This window comes from Cyprinodon variegatus, unplaced genomic scaffold, assembly GCF_000732505.1.
Source record: "Cyprinodon variegatus isolate N-32 unplaced genomic scaffold, C_variegatus-1.0 Scaffold1, whole genome shotgun sequence".
NCBI classification, from domain to species: Eukaryota; Metazoa; Chordata; class Actinopteri; order Cyprinodontiformes; family Cyprinodontidae; genus Cyprinodon; species Cyprinodon variegatus.
The window spans coordinates 531,290-556,209 of NW_015150454.1; the positions used below are offsets into that span (position 1 = coordinate 531,290).

Consider the following 24,920-nt stretch of genomic DNA (forward strand, 5'->3'; position numbering starts at 1 on the left):
TGGGTCCAAAACCACATCCACCACCTTTTTGACGATAAGAGCTGTAATAATTACCTACAGTTTAAAAACCTCAGTAGTATATTGAGCAGAAAGTATACTGTGATTCATTGTAAAAAATGTCCCAATGCTTTGCATCCATGTTTCAAGACTCATGACCCTATTGTGAACAGCTTGCATACCTTTACTTTTTTTTCATGTGCGCTGTTTTGTTGATCACACCTTAATTTTCTGCAAAGAACCTCATCCTTTTCAACTCTAACAAAGCTATTAACAGAGAAAGCAATGAAGAGGCTGCAGGGACTCCTTATCTGTGTTCTCTGACCTGCTCTGCCTACTTTATTATATACTGGTGGCTAATTTACTCAAAAGGTAGAAGCTCTGATAACTGCAGCATAAAAACAATTAAATATTCATAATATAAAAAAAGAACTTGCTTATATATTTTTGACTGCAGGTCCTCCCAATATGTATTCTATGAACCAGATTATTAAAGATAAGTATCAAAACAAAGTTCTGGCTGTAAGCACTATAAACAAGGCATGTGTCAAGTGAAAAAGGGATACAGTATCTTTAAAATCAAAGTATAAAGCTCTGAGCACTTTATTTGACATGTTGTCAGAACACTAAAGTAGCTTTTTAGACCTCACAAACCCTTTTGGAGATGGCACATATCCTACCTCTCTCCTTCCCCCGTTAATGACCTAAAGGCTACACCAACGTACTGTAGCATCTACAGACCTTCTGCGTTACTTTAATGCATTGTCTACTGTGTATATAGTATATTGCTATGTACTATATACTGTATGTTATATAGTGTACATAACTATAGATTCTATATTCTGTATATATATATATATATATATATATATATATTGTCTGCACCATCAACACCAAGTCAAATTCCTTGGCACTGCAAACCTCCTTGGCAATAAACTTGATTCTGATAACGGCTGTCTCAAAAATACTCCAGTCCAAATACAAAATCTATTGGAATGGAAACCTATCCTGAACAACAGCAATGTTAAATGAAGTACTCTCGAATTGTATTGTCTTATTTTTTCTTTTTACTTTTACTGGACTGTAAGGTTACTTGGTATTCAATTATATTAATGGCATGAATTTTATTCAATTGATACTAGAAGTTGCCTGTGACCTGGTATTTGTCTTTTAGGCTTGGAATATGACAAACATCCCCTAATCTCCTAAGCCGATTTTTTTCAATTGTTTACTTTTAATATATGTTTAGTTTTTTTATTTTCCTGAAAATTCTGCTAATGGTAATCAACATATCTTGTACAAAGATAGAGATATTTCTAACACATGTAGAGAAAATCACCCCGAGATATTGGGGTACAATAATTTGACTATTTTAAAACCTGGAATCATTTTCTGTTGATTATTACATGTTACTGACGGACAGTGAAAACAATTTAATAGATGTTTATAAATATAGTTCTCTATATCACTAGATAAGAAGCTTTTATAACTCTTACTAATATGGGCCCTTTATTACTTAAGAAATTATGAGTAAACCACTACTATTATAGTAAGTAAAACTGCACTGAATTGTAATTTGGGTATTAAGGAAGAGATTAAATAAATATTAGTTTGCTCATTTATATATAAACATTATTACTTTTTCAACCAGTCCAATTAAAGTGATATTATTAAAACAGTTTGAAGTTTTGTAGAAGTCTTTTTTAACTGCCAACATTTCTATAAGGCGAACATCATTCACATTGCACAGCTAGATGAGTAGTTAGAGCATCTCCCTGTCTGGCAGATGAACCGTTTTCGAGCAATAGCAATAGAACTGGTAATTGCTGCAACAGCATTATCATCAAGAGACACTAATGGTACAATTGTGACAGTAGATGATGAAAAGCAAAAGACAACATTGTGAAAAGAGCAAAGGGAAGAAAGGCGTCACATGTGAAGGTCACAACAGCTAGATGATGTGAGCACATGGCACACAGGTAATTTTGCAGCTTGACTAACAGCACCATATGGGACAATGAAGGATGTTGGGTGCATGAGACAGGATAAAGGAACTGTCATTCTACAGGCACTGCAAGGCAACTCTGCTGATGTAAGGAATGCTTGGGATAAAATGTATTTCAGCAGGGAGTGAAACAACAAAAAAATATACTGAAGTTAATAAAACAAAGGGGGAAAAAATACAACATAAGCTTGCCCTCTTACCCTCATATTGCCAGTCTGAAGGAGTCAGAGCATAATTTAGCCAAAAGGAAGGAGAGCAGGAAGAAAAAAAAAACATTAAACAGATATCAAACATTTAGGAAGAAGCTCTAAAGTTGGGAAAAAAGTACTTGCAAGAATTCAGAGCTATTAAGGAAAAGAGAAGACATGTTATATGAGGAGAAAATGTTAAACAGGGATAGAAATTTTAGGGTGAAAATCTCAAACAAGCCTTTAGGGATGTAGTAGTTGAGCTACTGCCACAATGTTTCTTACCTCAATAGTATTGTCAGTTCTATGAATGATGTGGTTCCCTTTTGGAAATGCCCCTGTTTTTTTTTATAAGCATTGTATATTGGATAAGGGATGCTACATTGCACTATGCTAGAATGTCAATAAAGCCTATAATATAACTTTTGTTGTTATTAATTTCTTTATTTCTTGCCATAGCTAATGATTGTTTGACCATTTCTTCGTTTTTGCTATGCCGACTTGTTTTTACATTACTCATGGTACATCACACGTGTCATAGACGATGAAAAATGTAATTCCCCTAAACTAGTCTCACAGGGTTACAAATAAAAAGCTATTTAACAACAATAACAGAATGGAACAAAGGATTTCCATGTAATCTCCACGTGGAAGCGTTGCTCTGGAGCAAAGCAAAGCTGAGTGAGGTAAAAATGGCAAATTTAGGAAGGCAAATGGTGCATATAGGCAAATTCTGCTAAATTTGATGGCCCCCCTCTCCTGCAAATTAAGTGAAGAAAAATTAGCAGGAGTCGAAAATCTCAACTTTTGTTTACAGTACATTGCTGTTGTGAACTGCAATCAGGGACTAGATGTTTGAGATACAGTGAAAAGCACCTGCATCCTTTAAGTCGCATGGATGGGAGCATTTTGGTTTCCCTATGAAATGGTGTTGGAGAAAGGGTGGTGGGCAAAACATTAACAAAGATGTAGGCATTGTGGCACGAAAAGCATGGCAACCTATTTGAAGCGACATCATCCAGGAGTATCAGTGCCCACGACAGGATCCAAGATGAGTGCTGCTCAAAAACCACTTATCAGAATCAGACTGGGCTAAAGCTATAAGAAACTCTATCGAAGTTTTTATAGCTGCATACATGAAAACATACTCCATTGCCCAAAAGAAGGGCTTTATACATATGCTTAATGTGCTTGAGTCATGGTATGTTATTGCGTCACGCACCCACTTAAGTGGAAAAAAAAAGTGCCTCATCTGTATTAACAGGAAAAAAAAAAATCTTGTTGCTGAACTGTCACATGCACCTTCTGTTGTGCTCATCACAGACCGATGGAACCTCTAGAGCAATGGAAAGCCAAGTATAAAATAACCTGTTTAAAAGGATTTGAAGAAGGTTTAAAGCATTTTATTGCCCTTGAATTTGTTTTTGTATAGTTGTTTTTTTTTATATAGTTTATATAGTACATACTTCATTCAGACACCCTTTCTGCATTGATGAATACCAATGTTGAGCATACTACTTAAAACAAGCTGTAATCAGAAGAAACAATCACCCGAATCTCTTATTTCCCGCCCTGCAAAGGCCTGCAACTTATCTCCCCAAATTCTTCACACTGTTCAAGCACATTGCAGCGACTCCTAAGCACTCTCATGTTGAACTTTTGTGCTTTGAGAGTACTGTGAACTTTGCATCTTGCAACAGAAAAATACCTCGGAAGTGAGGTATCAAATGCATTAATACAATGAATTTAATGTGATATTTAAAACAAACAATTTGACTGAGTATATAATAGGTTTTTATGGCTCACTGAAGAAAAAAAAGGATCATACAGCAGGTAAAGTGGCACACAATTGCCTACGCTCCTCTAGAAGAGCACGCTACTTAAAGAAAAAATAACACTAAAAATCACTTAATTCATCAGCTAGATGACCAGCAGTGGAAGACCTTGGGTTCTACCTACTGTTCTTGCTGTTGGACCGTGCTTGGCCCAGACTCTCATAGCAAACACCCCCTTCAGCTGCATTTTTCATCTATAAAAATAATGCTTTAGGTGTTCAATCTTTTGCTTTGTACTAACATGAGGCAGATAATCTGTGAGGACAAAGATCAGGCTCCTTAGCTTCTTTCCTGTTCTGCAGTATGACTCCATGTCACAAAAACACAATCAGAGCCAGGAGGAGGTTATTAGCAATCTAAACCACTCTTTGACACTGCAAAACAGAGTTTGCACATGCACAAATCAATTAGGCATGCTCAATTTGCCAGTTTGAGTTTATAAACCTTTGAATGCAACCTGCATTTTACTTTAAATTTCTCCTTTTTACTTGACATAATTTGATATAGGCAGTGTTGCGATATATATCGGACTTTCTGTGTATTTTCATAACTGTTTTCAATCTGTTAAAAGTAGCATTGCTGGTAGCATGTTTCTGATTTGTTCATTTGACTGAATACTACTCCATTAGGCCTGCAATTTTTTATTTTTTTTGCTTAGGTGATAAAAGCATGATGTTATAAGTCAAGTTTGCCACATCAAAATGCCAGTAGGAGCATTTGTTCCTAAATGAAAGTTATCAGCAGAATAATATAATGGGCAGATATTGCCCCTCATTGATACTGGGTATCAAGATCAGCAGTAATCTGCAGCTTCCCCTCTTGCTTTAGTTAACATGACTTCTTCCAGATGTAACTATCATAATAACCAAGTAGTTAGGTAACCACTTACTTAACTTTGCAGTTACTTTTTAAGATGTAAAATCTTTTTGAAACTTGACATTTATTTTACAGGCCTCTATTGGCTATAAAATAAGGAATGAAAAATAATTTATTATATTTAACAAGGACAAAATATACTTTGTAATGAAATTTGTAATACTTTGTAATGAATTTTAAAATGAGTACCATTATTCTGAGAAAAACAAAACAAAACAAAAACAGGAAGACTATACTACCAATATTTCCATTTTAAAGATAACCGAATACTCCATCCATTCATCCATCCATCCATCCATCCATCCATCCATCCATCCATCCATCCATCCATCCATCCATCCACTCCCGCTTATTCTGTTAGGGTTGCGGTGGGTTGCCTATCTCCGGCAGGTAGGCAACACTTCACAATGAGTTATGAACATCCAATTAATACTTCTCTCCCTCTCTCTTAGTTTTAATAACCTGCTCTATTCTTGAGGTGTATGGATAGACTCAGCGCTGAACTTCTGAAAGTATATAAAGATAGTAAAAAAGGCGGCTCTTATAGAACCTTACCTCTCCTGTGTCTTAGCAAGTCTGCCTAAAAAGTCAACCAGACAGCTGCAGTTGATCCAAAATGTTGCTGCCTGCATCCTCACCAAAAGTGGACCACATCACACTTGATCTATAATCGTTACCATGGCTCCCTGTCTCTCAGAGAATATAATGTAAAACATTTCTGTTTGTCTATTAATCACTAAATAGTTTAGCTCTAAAACACATAACAGATTTGTTGTAAATTTATCAACCACACAGACCTCTCAGGTGTACACCACTAATCTGGAATAAACATCCAGAAAAATAAAGGGGCTGAAACCCTCAGTAGCTATAAATCAAGACTTAAAAAGAATTTGCCTAAAGTGGCCTTCAACTGTGCTAGCTACATATTATCAGTTAAATTTTTATTCCAACTTCCCTTTTTTAATCAGTAATTGTATCTTTTCTAATTAATCATCTTATTTCAATTATCCACCTTTATTCTTTTTATTTGTTTTTCCTCTATGCCACTGCAATGTACTGTTTTTATCCTTGGATCTGATGCGAGCCAACAGAATTGACAAAGGCTGTGATCAAATGTCCGCCCTAACCCCTGAATCCCTCAATCACTATATAGAGCGGGGACTATATAGTGGACTTAGTGAAAGTTATCTCAGTTAACTTAATGCTTGGACAGATGATCACTACTTTTCGCTCCCTGTTGGTCACATGACTGTGCCTCCCACATGTTGCCTGCACTACCTTTAATTGTAGCAGCTGTAACTACCTGAAGGTGGGTCACTGTGAAAACAAATCTCATAATGCTTTGCGAGGCGAGCTCTCACAAAGCATTTTGGGATATATCTGCTGATCTAGTGACCATGGATGATAACTACGTTTAAAGGTGCATTGTGGGAAATTACAAGTCCACTACATTTTCATCCATTAGATGTTCGGAAACTAATTTAATGGTGTAACCACTCTATAATGCCCTATATAGTGATTAAGGCGGATGTTCAGACACAGCTAAAGACTCCTAGATAGGTGTTGAAACATCTTAAGAAAAAAAATAAGCAAAAGGCCTGTTGTATTCCAATTTAATCCTCTTTTGTGGCTGCCGTGATCTGGATGACTGAGAATTTACACAGGCATGTTTTCTTATTGTTTTTTTTTCTCATGTACAGCACTTTGAATTGTCCTGCCATTAAAATGAGCCACATAAATAAACTTGCCTTGCCTTACACATGGGAAGCAGTGCATTAAAACCTTTACTAAAAACATACATTCTGTTAGTAGAAGATGCAGGAATGTGTTTCAGTAGCATTTTTTTACTTATTATATATCACATACGGTGCTCTTTTCCTAAAAGGTTCTTCTACTCTCTAAGACACTGAACCTTTGAAAGCCTGTTACCAGGTTGTGTCATCTTCAGTTACACGTAATCAGAGATGGGAAAAGCAATGTCAAAACATCACCAGCCACTGCTCTTGTGTTTCACACCTACCATCTGTTGCAGTCTTCCCTTGACTCACCATGCACCTGTTACCAGGCGTATAACAGAGGATAGTTCCCTCATTAAATATGCATACCCATGAGCCTTTACTAATACAAGTTTTTGGTGGTATATTACTCAAGGGAAGAAATTTTAATGTGCTATTACTTTAAGAAATATCCGTTTCAAAATCGTACGCAAAAAAAAACTTTAATTAATGAAAACTATTTGTCAGATTGCTTCTAATGTTATTGTTACTCTGAAGACTAGTAAAAGATTAGTAATAGCAGATATCCATCATTAAAAGCCATTATCTTAAACAATTACCAATAACAGTGAAAGACAACAATTTTAAACAATTAGAAAACCCATATCTGTCTGCTGAGGAAATAGAAACCCCTATAATAGAAAGATAACGAAATGAGGAAGTGGGTCATACCTTGCAATCTGAGTCACAAACAAGTGACAAAAAAAAAGTCTGAGTCTGCTCTGAAAAAAATCTTTGTGAACCCAAAGAGGCTGCATGTGTATGTGTGTGTGTATATGGCATAAAGGTTCCCCGCACTCACTTTAAGAATCTTTTTAGAGGATCACATGATCTGGTTTGCATGAGTACGAGAGAGGAAGTAAATTTTAAGTGGTAGTCGCAGCATTAGGAGAGCGAGACATCTAAGGAGTCAAGCTCCAAGACAAGAGGCAGAACCAAGAAGATATAAAAACAGCCATTTGCAGCAACACCAAGGGTATACTATGATCAGAATGCTGTGTTTGAATTCATACACAAAAGCTCAAAGCATCAACTCCAGCTCAAAGCCTTGTTCGCTGAAAATCTAAAAATTATTCCCACTGCTTGACAAATTTAAAGCTTTTGACAGCAACTAAGTTTTCTATTCCATAATATTTTCCAGTATAATGAAAGTGTAAAATGAATCTTTGTGCTTTTTACAGTATTGTTGCTCATTGGATTTCTATCACTTGGTTCCAACACAGTTCGGAAAGTACAGCATTGTATTTCTGTATTCTCCAGGGCTAAGTAAGGAAGCAAATATTACTTGAGGGATTTTGTTTTCCTTCTTTTTCCAGACTCCATACCGTTCATACTGTCTAAATATAGTTCCCACACTTCCATTTTCTTTTTCCTTTCCTTTATAATTATGTACTTCTTACCTACCATATCCTAGGATGTACTAAAATACTAAATTAACACAAGAAGGTGGCAGCAACATATTTCCTTTTCATAAAAGAAAAATAATTACCTACTGTAGGTCTATCAAAGAAACACAATTTAGTCATTTTTCTACTATGAGATGAAAGGTTTACACTAAAAGTTCTTAAAAATTTGAAGCAAGATGCAAACCATAGAGTTACCTTCTGGAGATGCAATACAGAGTACATAGGTGGAGGTTTTGTTTCTAATGGAAAATAGCATGGCCTTAGTATTGTTAGAATTCAATGCCAGTCAAGCAGTTGTAGCTGTAACCAGATGTGATCATGCAGGGTTAACATGCTCAAAAGCCTCTTCGACAGTGCAACGATAACAGTAAAGAGCTCAAAGATGGAGGATTTCATTTGTGCTTTGACATAATTAATCTATATAAGTAGCAAACAATCTGGGTCACAAAACTGACTCTTACGGCAATGGTTCTCAACCTTTTTGATGCGTGAACCGCAATTTAACATGCACTGCCGTCTATTACCTTTCTTCCCAATGCCCGATCACTAAATGCTGCATTTACTTAATCAGACAAACACTTATGAACTCACTTCAGCAATTGGTCTCTTTATCATCTTCTTTTGAAACACAAAGCAGCATCAAGAGGCTAACTTTCCATATAAATGACAATGGTAGCTACATCCCACCATTTTGCGCTTAAAAACTAAACAAATAGAGCAAGATTTGTCATATTTTAATCGAATAAAACAATAATAGCGTACACTAAACACACTAAAAATGTGTTTAGTAAAAAAACACTAAAAAAAGCTAATGTTTAATTGTAAATGTAGGTGCAGCTATAAAGCAAAGCCCTACTTCATGCCCAGTCTGCTGCATCTCAGATAGAAGATTTGAATAGGCTCATAAACGTTAAAAGAAAAAGAAGAGCCAGCATTACAGACTGTAGGATGGTTTATATAAGTAATGGTCAGGCAATGGGAGGTGATTCAGAGAGGTTTTTGCAAAGGCAATAACTTGTGCATATCTATAACCTGTTTTTTATATTTGATAACCAGTGCAATATATACATGTAAATACCCATCTATATAAATACCCATGTTAATACCCTGTATAATAATCCTTTTAAACAATAGACTTCAGCTGTTATATATGTATGTGGATGCACTGCATATACTGTATATACCCCATGCAACTTCTCCTCCTTTTGGCACCTTCTTCTCCTTTTTGAATATTGAGCCGATGTGAAGAGTAAGATTCTCAACTGTCGGATCAATAAAGTCAGTCCATCAATCAATCAATCAAAGGCCTACGTTTTGTTTTGTTTTTTTTGTATTGTTTTTATAATGAGGGGAGTAATAAGCTGGGCTTATGGGTTTGTGTGAGGTTCAAACAGGATTGGTATTTATTTTTTTCCATTTTCTGTCCTCCTGAAATCCTTCCATAGGTAAGGTATCCTTTTTTAAAAAATGTTTTATTGATTGTTCATGCATGAGTCTGCACCGCTTGCTATATATGCACTGTGTGACTCAAAACCAAATTGTTTTCTCTTGCGACTGATAGTGGATGTGTTTTATTTTGCAACGGCGTCTCTCTTCCTATCAGACCAATAAAATTGCAGGTCAATTGCTGCGTAGTCCAACCAAAATACACGTGACGTCTATCTCAGTTGAATCTACGCAAGCCCCCAGGCAGAAAATCATGTCGGGTCTGTTCATTCCCATTGACTCTCTCAAGATGTCTCCAGATGTCACGACATTGTGATTTTCTGGCGGATCAGAAGAAAAATCGGATTCAATGTGTTTAGGGTTTCAAAGAGAGCCACCATAGATCCAGAAGCCAGCCACTGGCACAGAGATGCACAGTAAAATGAAACATTTCGTTTAAATAAACCCTTTGGAGAGAGCAACTAAATTCACATCAATTTGGAGTTTACACTCATTCTAAATAAGTTTTGTGAACTGTTGGATGAAAGAAAAACTTAAATAACATAACATAATAAATATTTTAGTTAAGTCCACAAAAAAAAAATAATGTTTGAAAGAGGTGGAGACCTATGCAGTTCAGGGTGACATTATCGGCTGATTTTTGGGGGCATGCTGATTGGCCAGAAAGGACCATGAGTGAGATTTGAATGATCATTGGGATCTACTAACTATTATGTTGGACCCTGGTGCTGAGATTCTACTAATGCACAAGCACCGCAGAGCTTGTGTCAAGCCTTATTCCACCAGGATTATTCTTAAAGGCAGAGCTTCTCTGAGTGGTTGGATTCAGATCAGACAAGGTTAAATAAATAAAACAAAAAAACTTTTATTTTGACAGGACCCCCTTGTTGCAATACAAACGTGCGATAAATTACACCACATACCCTGTTTCAACATGTTCATTCAATTAAGGAAATCATAAACAATAAGAAGAATGGAGTCAGTGTATGACCTTGCAAATAAGGTTAATTTGCTAAAACAAATGTTTCCAAGGACTATTATTCTGTTACTTATGTGTTTTTTTTTTTGGTTTTTTTTTTTTAAGTTACAGCTACTAAAAAAGAAAAATATTCAAATATTAAATTACCCAAAAAACAACATATTTTAATACAGAATACGGTTTTACTTAAAAGTTTATTCGAATAGCCCAGGCAAAATACATTATAATGATACCGTTTCTCTCTTTTTTAACCACTGCAGCAGTGCCCCCCTGATATTAAAGTGTTCCAACTACTTACTTTTGGCTGGACCTGAAACCACAACAGAACTTGAATAAAAGGCTCAATGTTATAATTATAACTGGTTCCTTGAGGCCAAGCAGTAAAAGAAGGTAGCGATCATTCAAGGGCACTATTTTAATGTACAAGTCACATCAGTGAGGTTTCCCTTTCGAGAGGTTCAGAAGATTGTTCTGTGATAAGTGCAGTACCTCATGGTTTAGGATAGTAGCCTAGAGGCAAAAACTTCTATAAGAAATGGCTTAGGGCAGGCAGTAGGTTAAAGGAGACGGGCAAAAAAAGACACTTCTAGAAGCTCAAGATCATATAGAATAACACATGATTCTTTAATTGCTCTCTTGCACCAAACTAGTGCTCCTAGTTGTAAACACTAAAACTGTATTACCATATAGTTTTGATATGTAATGATAAGGAATTAATAATAATGTTCAAGAAAAAATATTGAGTGTCTGTACTGTAAGATTAAAAGGGCTGTAGTAAAAAGAAATACATATTACATTTTTTTAGATAAGGACACAAATTGTAAGTTTCTCTTCAATGCAGTAAATAAATTTAAATGCAAAAAAAAATTTTTTTTTAAATATCCTACCTTATGTTAATCAACTTACAGGTGGTCCACTTGTGTTGATTATGGTAAAATAAGAAATGTATCTACAGCACAAATAAATTAAGGATTTAATGATCTTGCGTTACAAAAGGTCAAATCTACATTCAGTTGGCAAACCTTACTTTGCCCTAATTTCAAATACTTATTTTCTATGTTAAGTGCTTCAGAAAGTCATTGTACGTGTGCCTATTATTTTTACATTAGTAAATACTCAAAGACTATCATGTAATATTATAAATAACATTCAATTATTTTTTTCTACATAATTAAATTCAATTAAGCTGATGAGAGAAAATCTAGGAGAAAGAAAAAAAAAGCAGCTATTATAAAATGTAACAGAATTAGTTTGGGGAAAACAAAATCCTGCAGTAATCATATAATGCTCCATTTCTTACTCCATGTATTGATCTTTTTAGCTAAGCTTTTACGCTGCACTTCTGAAGGTCATTTTAAATAAAATTTGCACTTCATTTACACAATCAAATGTAAGCAATGAAGAATGATTTAAACCAGGTAAATGCATACACCTCATAAACAAGGCAAAACCTTTTATCTTCCTTCACTTTTCAAATGTCCTTTGAATACATTGATTCAGTATTAGACAGAATGGACTCTTACAAATAACGACTTGGGTAAAACATTTGAACTAACCTGTCAAAACCGTTGTTTGTGAACTCCCAGTTGTCTAACTACAAGGCTGTACCTGGAGAAGGTTCTAGATTGACTTTGCTCACATACATTTGATATATTTCAGTTAAAAGTATAATTTGTGATCACTTTTAACTTCCTTGCTAATGTCTTCATGTGTTGCCTCAATATTTCCACATTACATTCTTTCCTATTGTAATTTTTTTAATAAACCAGTCCCTGTTCAGCAATACACACCACAATATGATATGGCTACCTCATACAGTACCAGTGCAGGGTGATATGGTTTAAAAACATTAGCTTGGATTTTTATTTTTTTTTATTTTTGCTACCAAATCTAATAGATTTTTTTCTCTCTCAAATTTTATAATAAAAATGACAAATGACATGCATTACTTTAAAAAACTAGCTATAATTTCATAATATCCCTTTGGAAGATGGCCTTGATTTAAAGGAAAACATTCAGCTGTGAAATTGCTTGTAAAACAATGTCTCACAACAATCAGTGAAAATATAACTAAATGTTTGCAGTTTGTGGTGTTACAGTACACAGTCAGTTTATCAGCTATAACAAAAACGGAATTGATGTCGCTCTTAGCTAAGGAACCCCAAGAAGTGGATTGGTGTAAAATATTTAAAATCCAGATTTTCTCCAGATTAACTATTCATAAACAGCAAATTTGATTAACTGATTTTATTAATCATTTAGAGGTACCTCTACCCAAGACACTTTGCTGTTTTTTTGGTCTTAATAAATTCACAGTCACAGAACTCATCCTTTTCTTTAAGGGCTGGAAATCCAGACACGCTTTAGAAGCAGCAGCTGCTTGAGTTGGAAAAACTGAACTTTTGCTGCTCCATGCGCCATATTAACCAATCAAAGAAGCTGATCTGGGAGCTGGCAGGGAGTCAGACACAGCCGTACTGATGCAGAGCTTTATGATTACTCCTCTGAAACAGTTTATTAACACATAAATTAACTTAAAATGTCAAAACCTGTTGAAAAAATATGTTTGATTTTATTATTCTGGTGCCGCAGTTTGGATTACGTACATAAAAAACACTAACATCTACTTACAGCCATCGCTAACAGTAGTGGAAAACCGCAAAGAGGCCACCAGGCCAGAGGCTGCTGTTGAACGGGATTCCTAGTAACAGAGCACCGCCGGTGTATGGGGGTCTGAGCGGCTCCAACAGTGAAATAATATTTAGGAAGGATCGTAATCTTGATCAACTGACTGCACAGAGGAAGTTTTCACGTGAAGTTTCTCACTTAAAAACACATTAAAACTACTTTTTACCCACAGATCAAAGCAAATAGAGCTGCCATTGTTACAGGCAAAGAAAGGATAGGGTAGCTCCACCTAACGTGCATCAGACCCACTTTTCGACCATGCAGCCTAGAGCAGCAAAGATGCTTCAGCTGTGCGTCAGAACTAAACTTATACAAGCATCAAACATTTTTTCTTTATTCTATGTAGGGGATTGCTGCAGTTTATACTAAAAGAAGATGTGTTAAGACAGAATATCAACCTGAGGCCAGATCTAAGCAATCAACTCTGGTCTGTACAAAACTGATTTGTATAGTATTTTTTAGGGGGGGATTACTTTTATATATTTATGCTCCTTTGTGTTATCTGAACTAACAGGGATTTTTTTTCTTTTTTTTTATCCTTAGTAGTTGCACTTCATCAGCCCAACAATTTAAATGTCAACTGTGTAAATACAATAATCTGCAGTTATGGTGGTGCAGTTGATATAAGATGTACACCTCATGCAGCTCTTTAAAGGTTGCATAATGCAGCCAACACTAAACCCATTACATGCATATTAAAATTAAAAAACTTTAAGTTATTGATGTATTGTACTCTTAGAGTTGAAACATCCTTTCTCAAGAATTCATATTTATAATGAGAAGAATATATATTACTGGAGACCAGCTCAGTTACTTATATTTTAAAACTAAGGATTTACATAGAGTGCAGTCATTCCCTCTGAGTTCAGTTATATCGCATTGTAGATAATTACTGAATTGATATTAGTTCTGAAGCTGAAAATCATAATATAAGTGCACAAATCAACACATGTTAGAACAGAATGAAGCAAGTTGATGCTCTGACTTCACAACAGTGCCCCCCTGCCTCGTTGTAAAGCCTGGGGCCTGATTACAACCTGGTGGCAAAGAGATTAAAAATCCCTCCCCCACCCCCATGTCTCCACTGCACCCCACCCCACAGACCTCAACTGCTGCTGTCAGACCCAGTCTGCACATCTGGCTCCTAATCAGACAATCCCAAAAATAGACAAACTATTGTGGGTCAGGATAGATGTGCAGATGGGAAAAGCTGGAGAGGATTGGATCAAGATGGAGGAAGAATGAAAGAGAAGGCTGATGGCAGAAGTGTCCACAGCCACATTAACTAATGTATGCTGCATAATATCGGCTAAGCATAGTTAAGCACCTGTGAATGTACATGGATTTGGATGACATCTGGACTTGTGATTTAGGAGATTGAGAGGGTGACATAGTGCATCCCTGTGCTATGCTTTGGGATGTAATTAAATCATTCATTAGCCTCTGGTAATGCACTGCAAAAGACTTACATAACAGCTGATTGATATTTTGCATCCAGAAAACGATAAGGCTGTCCCATTAAATATTCAATTATTTATTAACAAACATTTAAAGGAACAGTGTATAAAAACTACAGGGACAAATATAATATATTATCTATATGAATGCTATTTATTACTGTATAACTTAAGAACTTTAAGTCTCAATCCTTATGTGTGCATTGCATTGTAAATTGCTATTTACAATTACATAGGAGCAGGTTCACATTTATGGATGCAGACAACTTTTGCGCTACAGCAGCGCACAGCTGACAAACTAGTGACCGTAGAGATCGCCATTATGCTTGAATGGGACTGCAGCAATTTAGGCCTAAATACAATTCTACACAGACTAATAAACTACTACGTATAAGATTATTTATGTGAACTAGACTTATACCGCCCCCGACCGGCAACCGGTCGGTTAATATGAAGACGACCTGTTACAAGCGCCGGTTGTTAGGTTTTTCTTTTTTCTGAGCAGACTCGTACCTTTCTCCTGCCCTTGGTCCAAGTTTGTTTTGGTCAGAGGGCTCAAAACAGGGGGAGGAAACATGTGGGCAACAGAGGTAAGGGGAGACAGCGTTCCTAACCTCAGGCAAAAGAAGCAACCGAGCAGTGTGAGAAAAGCAGCTGAGAGAACTCCGTAACTGGGACAAGCCGTCCAGCTAAGTTACCTTCACTGCATTGTTTTTCTTTGGCACTCGACTTTTAGTACAGATGGAGATAGGCACCAGCAACCCCTCGTGACCCAGGCAAGGAAAAGCATAATGGAAAATGGATGGATGTTGTATAGTATTATTCTTTTTCTTTTTTTTGTTTCTGTAGTGTATTTAGTTCCATAGCTCTTTGGATTTTTCCTTAAAAAATAAATCAGTGAACTGGGAATGCAGGAAAAAAATAATAACAAATTGGCACAGCTGAAATGAGAAATACAGAGAGATGACACCAATATCTTTATTGCAAAATGTGCAGTTGAAGTTATGATAAAATGGCTAAATGCTCCAACGGACAGTTTGAGAGGTTTCTAAAAATGCAAACTTTGTTTAATTCTGTCTGTATTTGGCATAAATCCAAGCTGGCTCACATATGCATGTGGGGAATGGCAAACCCACAGCTAATTTATGTAGCTGCTTTCTTTGGCTCCACACAGGCTTTTGTTATGCGTGTCAGCCAATAAGCTTTGTGGTCAAAATATTCACATGGCTACTTATGCAGATAGGCTACTTAAAGCTGCTTGAAAACAGATGTTGGTTTCTTCAAGATGGGACACAGTCCTGTCACAGCAAACATTCTCCAAAGGTAATACACAATAAACGGATGGATTTAATAACAGCAAAAAGAGATAGGAAGGTAATAGGAATCATTGGACATCTTGAGGCATACAGGCCTACAGTAGAATAAAATAAAAAAAAAATGGCAAAGGAACATATATGAATGCAGTATGCACAAATGCTTTTGGTTTCTCATGAGGTGAACTAAAGGACTAAACTTTTACGATTATATTGCTTTTTTTGGATATTATATCAGTGTAAAATATTAGTATAATATAGTATAGTATAATATTTTTTATTATCTAAAACTAAATTAAACAAAATGAGAATTAGGTAGTTGGTTAACTGTGTTTTTTATTCGTTCAATAAAATAATAAAAACAAAAAAGGAAGAAGGAGAGTAATTGCCATTTATAATTTATCATTTCCCTCCTTAACTAAAAAGAACATAATTGGTAGTATAATTATTTTTTTTATGAACTCGCCCTCAGGTGTTCAGCAGGTGAGTTTAATTCTAACAGCTTCCCATAGACTCCAAAACACTATGTTCTTCTACCAAACTCATTCAACCAGGAAAAAAAAGACAGGAATAATCATGATAGTAAAATCTTTTCTTATCTTGGTTGTTGTTTTTTTTTTAAATTATTATTCAAATCCTAAATACAACACATTACAGCCCTACTTGCAGAAAACACCGATCTCCCTGGCTTCTCTAATGGTGTGTTCATACTGAACTCGCGTTAAACGACTTACAAGTGATCCCTGGTTAAAATCGTTTTTAAATGGCTCGGCTCCAATCGGCATACAGTGGAAACTTCAAACCCGGGTCGACCTGCTACTGTACGTTATACCATTGCGTAGAATGTACATACATCACAACATCACGCCAGTTTCATCTGAAATAACAAGCCGAAGCAACTCTGTTGTCATTCGATAAAACAGAGCAGCACTGGTAAGAGTGATTCGGACAGACAGAAGAGCAAAACAATATTGCACGCGGCTATGTGCTGGCTGTCCATATTGCTTCCCATTGTTTGGTGACAGCATCAACACTAACATAGCGTGATGGCGTCACCAGTCATCCAATGGGGCGGTGAAAGAGGCCATGCAGCGGACCTGTCTTTTTTTGCCTATGGCTAGGGAGCCAAATGCAGATTGTTAGCAGGTCAAAATGTATTTGAAAAACCTGCTTTAACCCGCTAATTTCAGTGGGAAAGAGGCATAAAGGCATAGAGGCATTTTTTCTGCTTAAAGTACTTCAGAAAGTGCCATCATTCAGATGGTCATATTAAAGTTTGACATTGGGTTCTTAGAGTCCACTCCCTCAGGATCTGTGAATAACTCAGAAACATTGGGAAGAATTGCTCCTGGTTTGACCACAGCCTGTAACAAATAGCCCAGGTTAAGAGGTTCTTGACTAAAGTATTTTAACTACAAGTTTAAGTATGTTAAATAGATTGTTTTTTGAAGTGAAGTTGATTAAGCTTATTATTTACCAATACAATAATATCACAGCTGGCTGCTAGAGAACTATAAAACTCCTTCACAAAGGCCTACTGCGCATTAGGTTAATCTTTGCCACCGGCCACTGTGACTGAAGGAAACCACCATAGAGAACTGTATTTTTAAGTATAACATGTATGTAACATTTTCCTACATTTGGGCACATACATATATCAAATTCAATACAATATCCAGTATATGGAAATCATATCATCAGTGCTGTTATCAAATTTTTTTTGACTAATCCATCCAATTAACATTACTCCCAAAACTCTTTATCTCTTTTCTTTCTGATAAACGTTTGTCTGCCAAAACAATGTTGAAACATTTTACATTTCCAGGGTTTTTAAAAAGCCCAATGCAACAAAAAAGTTTTCATTACATCTGGAAAATTGAAGATTTGAAAGTGTACTTTGCTACATAGAATAAGTGGTAGACAATTGCGGCTGGTATATAGAGAATAAACACAAATCATCTAATACTGTATGGATTTGTTCTTATAACCATTTTTGCACAAGGGGCATTTCCAAATTTTTCAAAAAAGTATAGATTAAGGAGAGTGAACAATAACTACTAGTTATTATCTATAAGACAAATTTCTGTATTGTTCTTGCAAACTTGCAAGTAGAACTTTAAAATCATATTCATATAAAGACCACAAATACATTAAAGGTAACTTAAAACCAACACTGTTTATTTACTGGTAAACTATCAGGATTCCCGGAGTTATCTATTACCTGCCAGGTCAACTGAGATCTATTATTTTTACAATCTGCCAATGTCATTATAGACATGTTGCGCTTCAATGGTTTTTAAGCCGTTCAGACAGAAATGTTGTGAAAGTATACATTACATTCTAGAGATTTCAGTCACCCTTATGTGCCAAGGATCCCCCATTTTAAAAACTTTATTGTTTCATAAGAAAATTGTATTAAATTATCGCCTTCAAGGTATACTCCAGTATGACAAAGTCAGATTTATAACCACTGAAGTTGTCATACCACTCCTGCAGTATATGTGTTGTCTAAATCTCATCAGTGGGTTGGTAGCAGCTGTGGCATTAATACCCCTCCCCCAACGCTCTCCTGTAACTGCAAGCTCTACAGGTTCAGGTTGTTTGATAGAAGAAGAAGGGGAGTGCCAGAACTTTTCTGCCATTTTTGGCCCTTTTAAGACAATGCACACTCTGCTGTATTGTAAAACACCTCAAAGTCAGCTATATTTGGAACACTTTGGCTAGCACAAGAAAATGGACAACTGAAATCACACCTACAGAATTCCATACCAGCCCCAGCCTATCGTGCAAATTTTCTATCCCGTCTTCAAACAAAATGTCAATCTCATACAGTTGGAGTTTGCTTTTAATTGGCACCTGCTACAAGCTCACTGAGCTGAGACCGGGTCAGTTAAGATTCTCAAGTTCAGCTTGGAAAGCTAAAATATACAAAGAGAATCCTTTTTGTGTGGTTAGTTAAGTGTGTGGGACGAAAGATAGATTCACACTAATATTTAAATAAAGATATATATTTTTTATTACTTGGGAGATGGTAAGTTTCATTTTTTTCAATAATCTTCCTTTCAAAGTACAACTTTGCACAATGCTTAGCTGAGTTCTCAGTTATCTACTTCAAAATTTGTAAACTTTAAATTAATGTCATAACTACAAATACTTAGTGACTAAATTATTGAGCTGTGTTCACAGTTTGGTTACTCAGTCAGTGTTTCTGGGTTTATTAAACCAGCTGAATTTTATTACTAGCAAAAAACAAATGTTCACTATATATACATCAATGATTTTCACCTCTCACCTTCAAACTATAGGGTTTTAAAAATGCAGTCCTAACATCCTGGGATGTTAGCCTATGTATTTCTATAAGGAAAAAAATATTTTCAAACATAACTTGCAAAACCATTTCTGTAGGACTTTTTTGTCAACTTGATCTAATAAGCAACTATTTTATAAAACTTATATTTTCACCAGGACCTACACATAAAATGTGTCTATTGGTTGCCATTATAGATAACTCTGAATGAGCAGGAATAAGAGAGTCAGTGCTTAAAATTTTCATAAAAGTTTTAACTTTGTCCAGAAGTGGTAGATGCAGAAAGACTGGAATCACACAGAGATCCATATCCATGTTTTAACAGCCACTAAGGACCAGGCACTCACTTCCACTCATTTTCAAGCTTTTTTTCTGGCATAACTCTGACCCGAAACCTAACCAATACCAGTACAAACCTGACCCTAAACCTAAATCTAATTCACACCTTAGTGATAAACCTACCCACTGGATCGCACCAAGAAATGAGGACTAGAAAATGGCTTATACTTTGCAAGTAAAAATTCAAAAAAACAGAACTGTGGTATATAGATACACAATGAACTGACTGAAAATAAAAAACAAAACAAAGGGAGAAACTTTTATCAGGTCTGACCGGAACATCTTGGGTGTAATATAAGTATTGTGGAGGGGTGCACTATGGGTTGTTATTATTATTATTTTTTTTCTTCTTGCTAAATATTCAGCCAACAAACTTTGAATTTGAATAAACAATTACTTATCTTTTTTTTTCTTGAATAAGAGGTACGAATAGATAATACAAAGGTTAAATTTGATTTATTTTGCATTAGCAGATCATTGCAGATTATTAGTAGAACCTACTGTATACGGTACCTTTTTTGTACTTTTTTATAGACATTTGAAAGGAACTGGCACCTTTTATAGAAAATTCACCTCTTTTTTTCTGTTTGTAAAGTTTTACAATCTAGAACTTAAACACTCTTATTTAATTATATTTCTTATAAACCACAGTTTAGTGATGGGGGTTAAAACAGGTCATTTCACAGAGAAAATAATCTTTGCTTTTTACAATATCGGTTTTCTTATGTCAGCGCAGAAAAAATGAGAAGCCTGAGATTGATCGACTAAGTGCAGACTACTCATACCTTCTGTGTCCTGGCCCCAGCTGTGGGTAATCAAAGAGAGGATAGCCATTGCTGTTCCCAGCCATCTGACAAGCCACCGCCCCCGTCGCATCCTCTGTCAAGCGTTATTGCCCACCTGGACAGAGCAAAGAAAGGGAAAAAAGAACTGTACACCATTCATATATCAGCAATCTGAGAAGGCTTTTCGCATGCACAGCTGTTACTAATACATAAGCTCAACCCCTTGCGGATTTCTACCCATAAAGTATTTTCATTAGGTTGGTATTTTTTGCAAAGGAGATTAATCTTGTCTGTCAGCTTTGCAGAAATTTGTACTAAACAGTTATTTTTTTAGAGGAAAGAACTTATTTTCTCAAACACATTTAAAAAAAAAAAAACAATACAAGCAATTTGTAAGCTTTTTAATATTCAAATAAAAGAATTACTGTTCTAAAGGCAGTTTTGAAATTCTGATAGTATTATGATTATTTTGCTTGTTGGTATTTTATTTTACCTTGTGTGAGTATATAGACATATTTCCCTTATGTATCTCAATATAAAGAAAGCAAGACTGGCAGCAAGTCGGGCACCAAATAAACACTAATTAGAACCTTTTATTGAAATTTATTTTAAAGCAATTTTTTAACAATTTCCGAAATTCACAAAACTATAACTTATAGATACATTGTAGACAAATACAAGTAAAAAATAAACAAAGCTTTACATAAATACTCTGGTGCTAGATCTGATTAAATCCAGTTAAAAATAAATACAATTTCAACCGATCAGATCTTTAATCCATTGGACCCAGAAATCTTAGCTAGGGTTAGCTACTCTCAACTAATGCTGAGCATGAATGCTTGGTTTTCCACCAGGCATTAGTAAATTAAACTTTTCCTCAGGAGTTACGACTCCTGGCCTGAAAAAATGGACATGATTTTCAACTTAAGGTGAAATTCAGATTTGGGTTGTTGAAAGTCTGTCCCTTTGAGACCCTAGTTTCAGGGTGCTGGTCATTTCTTCCCTTTCTGCTGCTGGACTTTTAGAATTTTGGTAATTTCATAATCATATTTTTGGGATAAATTGTGATTTGAAGATGATATAACCATTAGAATGTTGACAGTCACTGGAATACTTTAAGAAAAAAACAACCTTTTTTGGAATACGCTGGACCTGCATCGGATGCTTCGAAGGCAGCAGGGATGGTTGTTGTGGTGGTCATTTATAATGTTACGGGCTCGGAACACGCAGCGGTGGGGTGAAATGTCTTTTATGGAGGGAAGAGGAACCCTGATAATCTTCTCTGCCTTCCTCACTACTCTCCTCACCTTCTTCCAGTTTTTGTAGCCCCCACAAACTGCAGCTTTCCCAACAATTTAAGCCTTTCTTAACATAGACTAATATACAAGACAGTTTTCTATTTGACCCTACTTTACCTTTTGATATCCTTTTTCACTCTCCTTATCACTTTTCCCTCTGGTTCCACCTGGAGGGAGAGGAGACAAGAGTTTCCATGCCCGATCAAGGAGGGGTGAATGCAATCAGGCTTGCATTCACCAATTCTGCTTCCTCCAATTTACTTCTTATGTGTCTATTTTCCTCCCTAGTTAGTTCTCAGTTACAATTTATTCTTCCTCACACATTCATAAACCTGATACAGCTATGGAAACGAGAGATTCCAACAAATGTGCGCCGGCCCCGTGCACTGCCTTTGATTCTCTGAAACTGCCTTAGTCATTTGACGGAGTGGGGAGAGTCATGGAGAAGAGTGTTCTTCGCCAAATGATTACCAGTGCAGTTCTCTTGTAGTTCAAGCTGAATGATTAGAACATAGGAAGTAAAGACCAGCCAAAATCTCCTCACATTGGTACAAACTAGTGTTGTGCCAAAGCCATTTTTTTGACTCCGATATTGATACCCGATACCTGGCTGTGTAGTATTGGCCAATACTGATACCATACAGATAATATCTGTTTAAAATTGATGTGTGTGTGTGTATATATGAAGAATTGCGTACTACTTGTATGTAAAATATTTGCCATCATGGCATTGTCAAGCTGCTGCCTACCTTTGTGAAGCAGGAAAAAGACTAATACAAAGTGAATCCAGTAGAACTTTTTATTGCCTACCTGGAATGGGTGACAGTAGCTGAATAACCTTTTGGCTCTCAAAATGCTATCCGTGCCTTATTTGCTGGTACTCGCCGATACCACTATTTTAGTGCAGTATCGGGGCCCCAGCCCGATACTGGTATCAGTATCCGTGCAACACCAGTAGAAACTGTCCTTAATTTGATAGCGAAATCTGAAAGAATAATCCTCACTTTGATATGAAAACAAGAGTGCAAAAAGAAACACACACATTGTCACACTATTCTTTCCACTGACTCGCATTAATATTGCATTAATTTCTGTCTAACGCATTCACACCTTGGTCCCCCACCAAAAACCCCCACCACAAAATAAGAATTTCTCATCGGGACCAGTCATTGGTCCCAACAATTATATTTAAATCCCAAAAGTGTAGCATTTTTCAGGGTAATTGTCCCCCCAGTCAAACACATGGCCACACATGAACACAGAGACACAGACATGGAAGTCATGCAGAAAGGTTACTATAGCATCTGTGATGCCTGCCTGCACTGATGCTGGATCCAGTCTTAATTTCATAAAGACATTCAGGAAATTAGGTTTCGATCTTGAGATATCAATATTGTAGAGCACATTTGGCTTAGTCCAAGTAGGCAATCAGATTCTATATATGTTATACCACATAACCAGAAGAGGACACTTTGGCAATAAATAAAAAGACACAAGAAACATCCTTTAATGACATGCCAGAAAAAAAGAGAACAGATTTTCTGCTTATACAGAGCAGACAGCAACACAGCAGTCCCCCTCCCCCAGCAGTTCACTACGTCCAAATAATTAATCAGCTCACCTGAACTGATTATGCCGGTGCAGTTAGCAGTTAGATAATGGCATGCACTTTCATACAAATCTTTTACATAAATAAATTGTTACTATGGTAGCTTTTACTCATGGTTATCATTATATGAGAATCTCATTCCAGCTGACAGAGACTGCTCTCTTTGTGTCTCTTGTGGACTCTTGTAATGTGACTGAAAAAAAATACCTTGGTCAACCTAGAACCACTCCCAGAACATTAGGAATGTTCTAAACAACAATCAGACCTCTAGTAAGATGAATACAGAAAACAGATATATGCAATTAATTTTATTGTATTTAGAGTAACCAAATGGCTGAACATATTAAACATTTTGGGTTTTTTTAGGGAGGGGGTGTTTGAACAATTTAAGACCATGAATGCAGCTGAAAATTAAAAGCAAGACCTGGCTTATCTTTAGCTCATCAGCTCCTTACAACATGGAACTACACGTGATATGAGGTAGTGCATTATTGCCCCCAAAAAAATGTCCACATGACAAGTTTCTCTGTGCATTGAAAATTTGTTTTTCCCTAATATACAACTATAACCCCACCACCACTATGGGCAACTCGACCCACATGGGCAACTTGATTCACCGCATCAGCTGTAAGCATTTGCCAGGGTAAAGCATACTTATGCAAAAATCATGCTGTCTAAACAGAATCTTGATATGCCACACCTGTAAACTAGATGGATTTTCTCAGCAAAAGATAATTGCTTACTAACACAGATGTACTCTAGACAAAAAATATAAACAATCTTCGAGAGAAATAGACCTTATGTACACAGAAACCATCTTAAATCATTCAGCTTCTTATGAAAAAAGGAGAAACCAAAAATTTATTTCGTTATTACTGGTCAGAATGTGTTGTTGAAATAAAAATCATATTATAATTGGGATTTTTTTTTACAGTTCAACTATTCTAGTCTGTAAGGTTTAACACTACACTACACTACAACATGTTTAACAGCGTTACTTTAAGCATTTCTGTCAATATTCTTCATTTACTTTTCAGCAAATCTTTCCATACACACAACCACACAATTCAAGCCGATGTACTCCAAGCGAACAGCAGGAAACAGCTATGTTCCCTTGTCTCATGAGGCAACAAGAGAGATTTCATACCAGTTTTCCATTCACTCACTGCCCTCTTATCTCACAGTATCCCAGTAGTGTTTCCTTTTGAAGCAGATGTGATTCTACACATTTGTACATCTATATTTCTTAAGAGGTTTGCCCATGATTGCTTTGATCCCTTTCTCCAGAGAAAAGCTAGACCTGAACGACCAGACACCCTGGAAAGAGAAGTCATTTCCCCTAGCTGCTCACTATGAACCTTCTCCTAGTTGACATGGGAACACTGCATATCATTTACACTGTCCAGCAGATAGACTGACAGGAGCAGGTGGGCCCCACAATGTGCTATTTTTTCAGAAAATGGGCCTCACAATGTATTAAAAACAAGAACACACACACTTAGATATATGTTGTACAAGTAAAAGTAAATACAAAGAGTTCCTGATTGGTACCTTGGTTTGTATGATAAAAATGCAAATATATATATTTGTTTTTGCAAACATAAAAGGTGGTTGAGG

The 24,920-nt window shown here is 36.1% G+C and overlaps 1 protein-coding gene across 1 annotated transcript in view; it reads right to left on the minus strand.

Moving 5' to 3' along the window:
* LOC107090203 (protocadherin-15-like) overlaps positions 1-24,920 on the minus strand; it is a 153,622-nt gene that overhangs the window by 54,671 nt on the left and 74,031 nt on the right. The window contains exons 2-3 of the mRNA XM_015383494.1: positions 20,397-20,511; positions 2,203-2,217 (exon numbers count right to left, since the gene is read on the minus strand). Coding sequence (XP_015238980.1) covers positions 2,203-2,217; positions 20,397-20,487 — 106 coding nt within the window. The 5' untranslated portion in view covers positions 20,488-20,511. The remainder of the gene's footprint in view (positions 1-2,202; positions 2,218-20,396; positions 20,512-24,920) is intronic.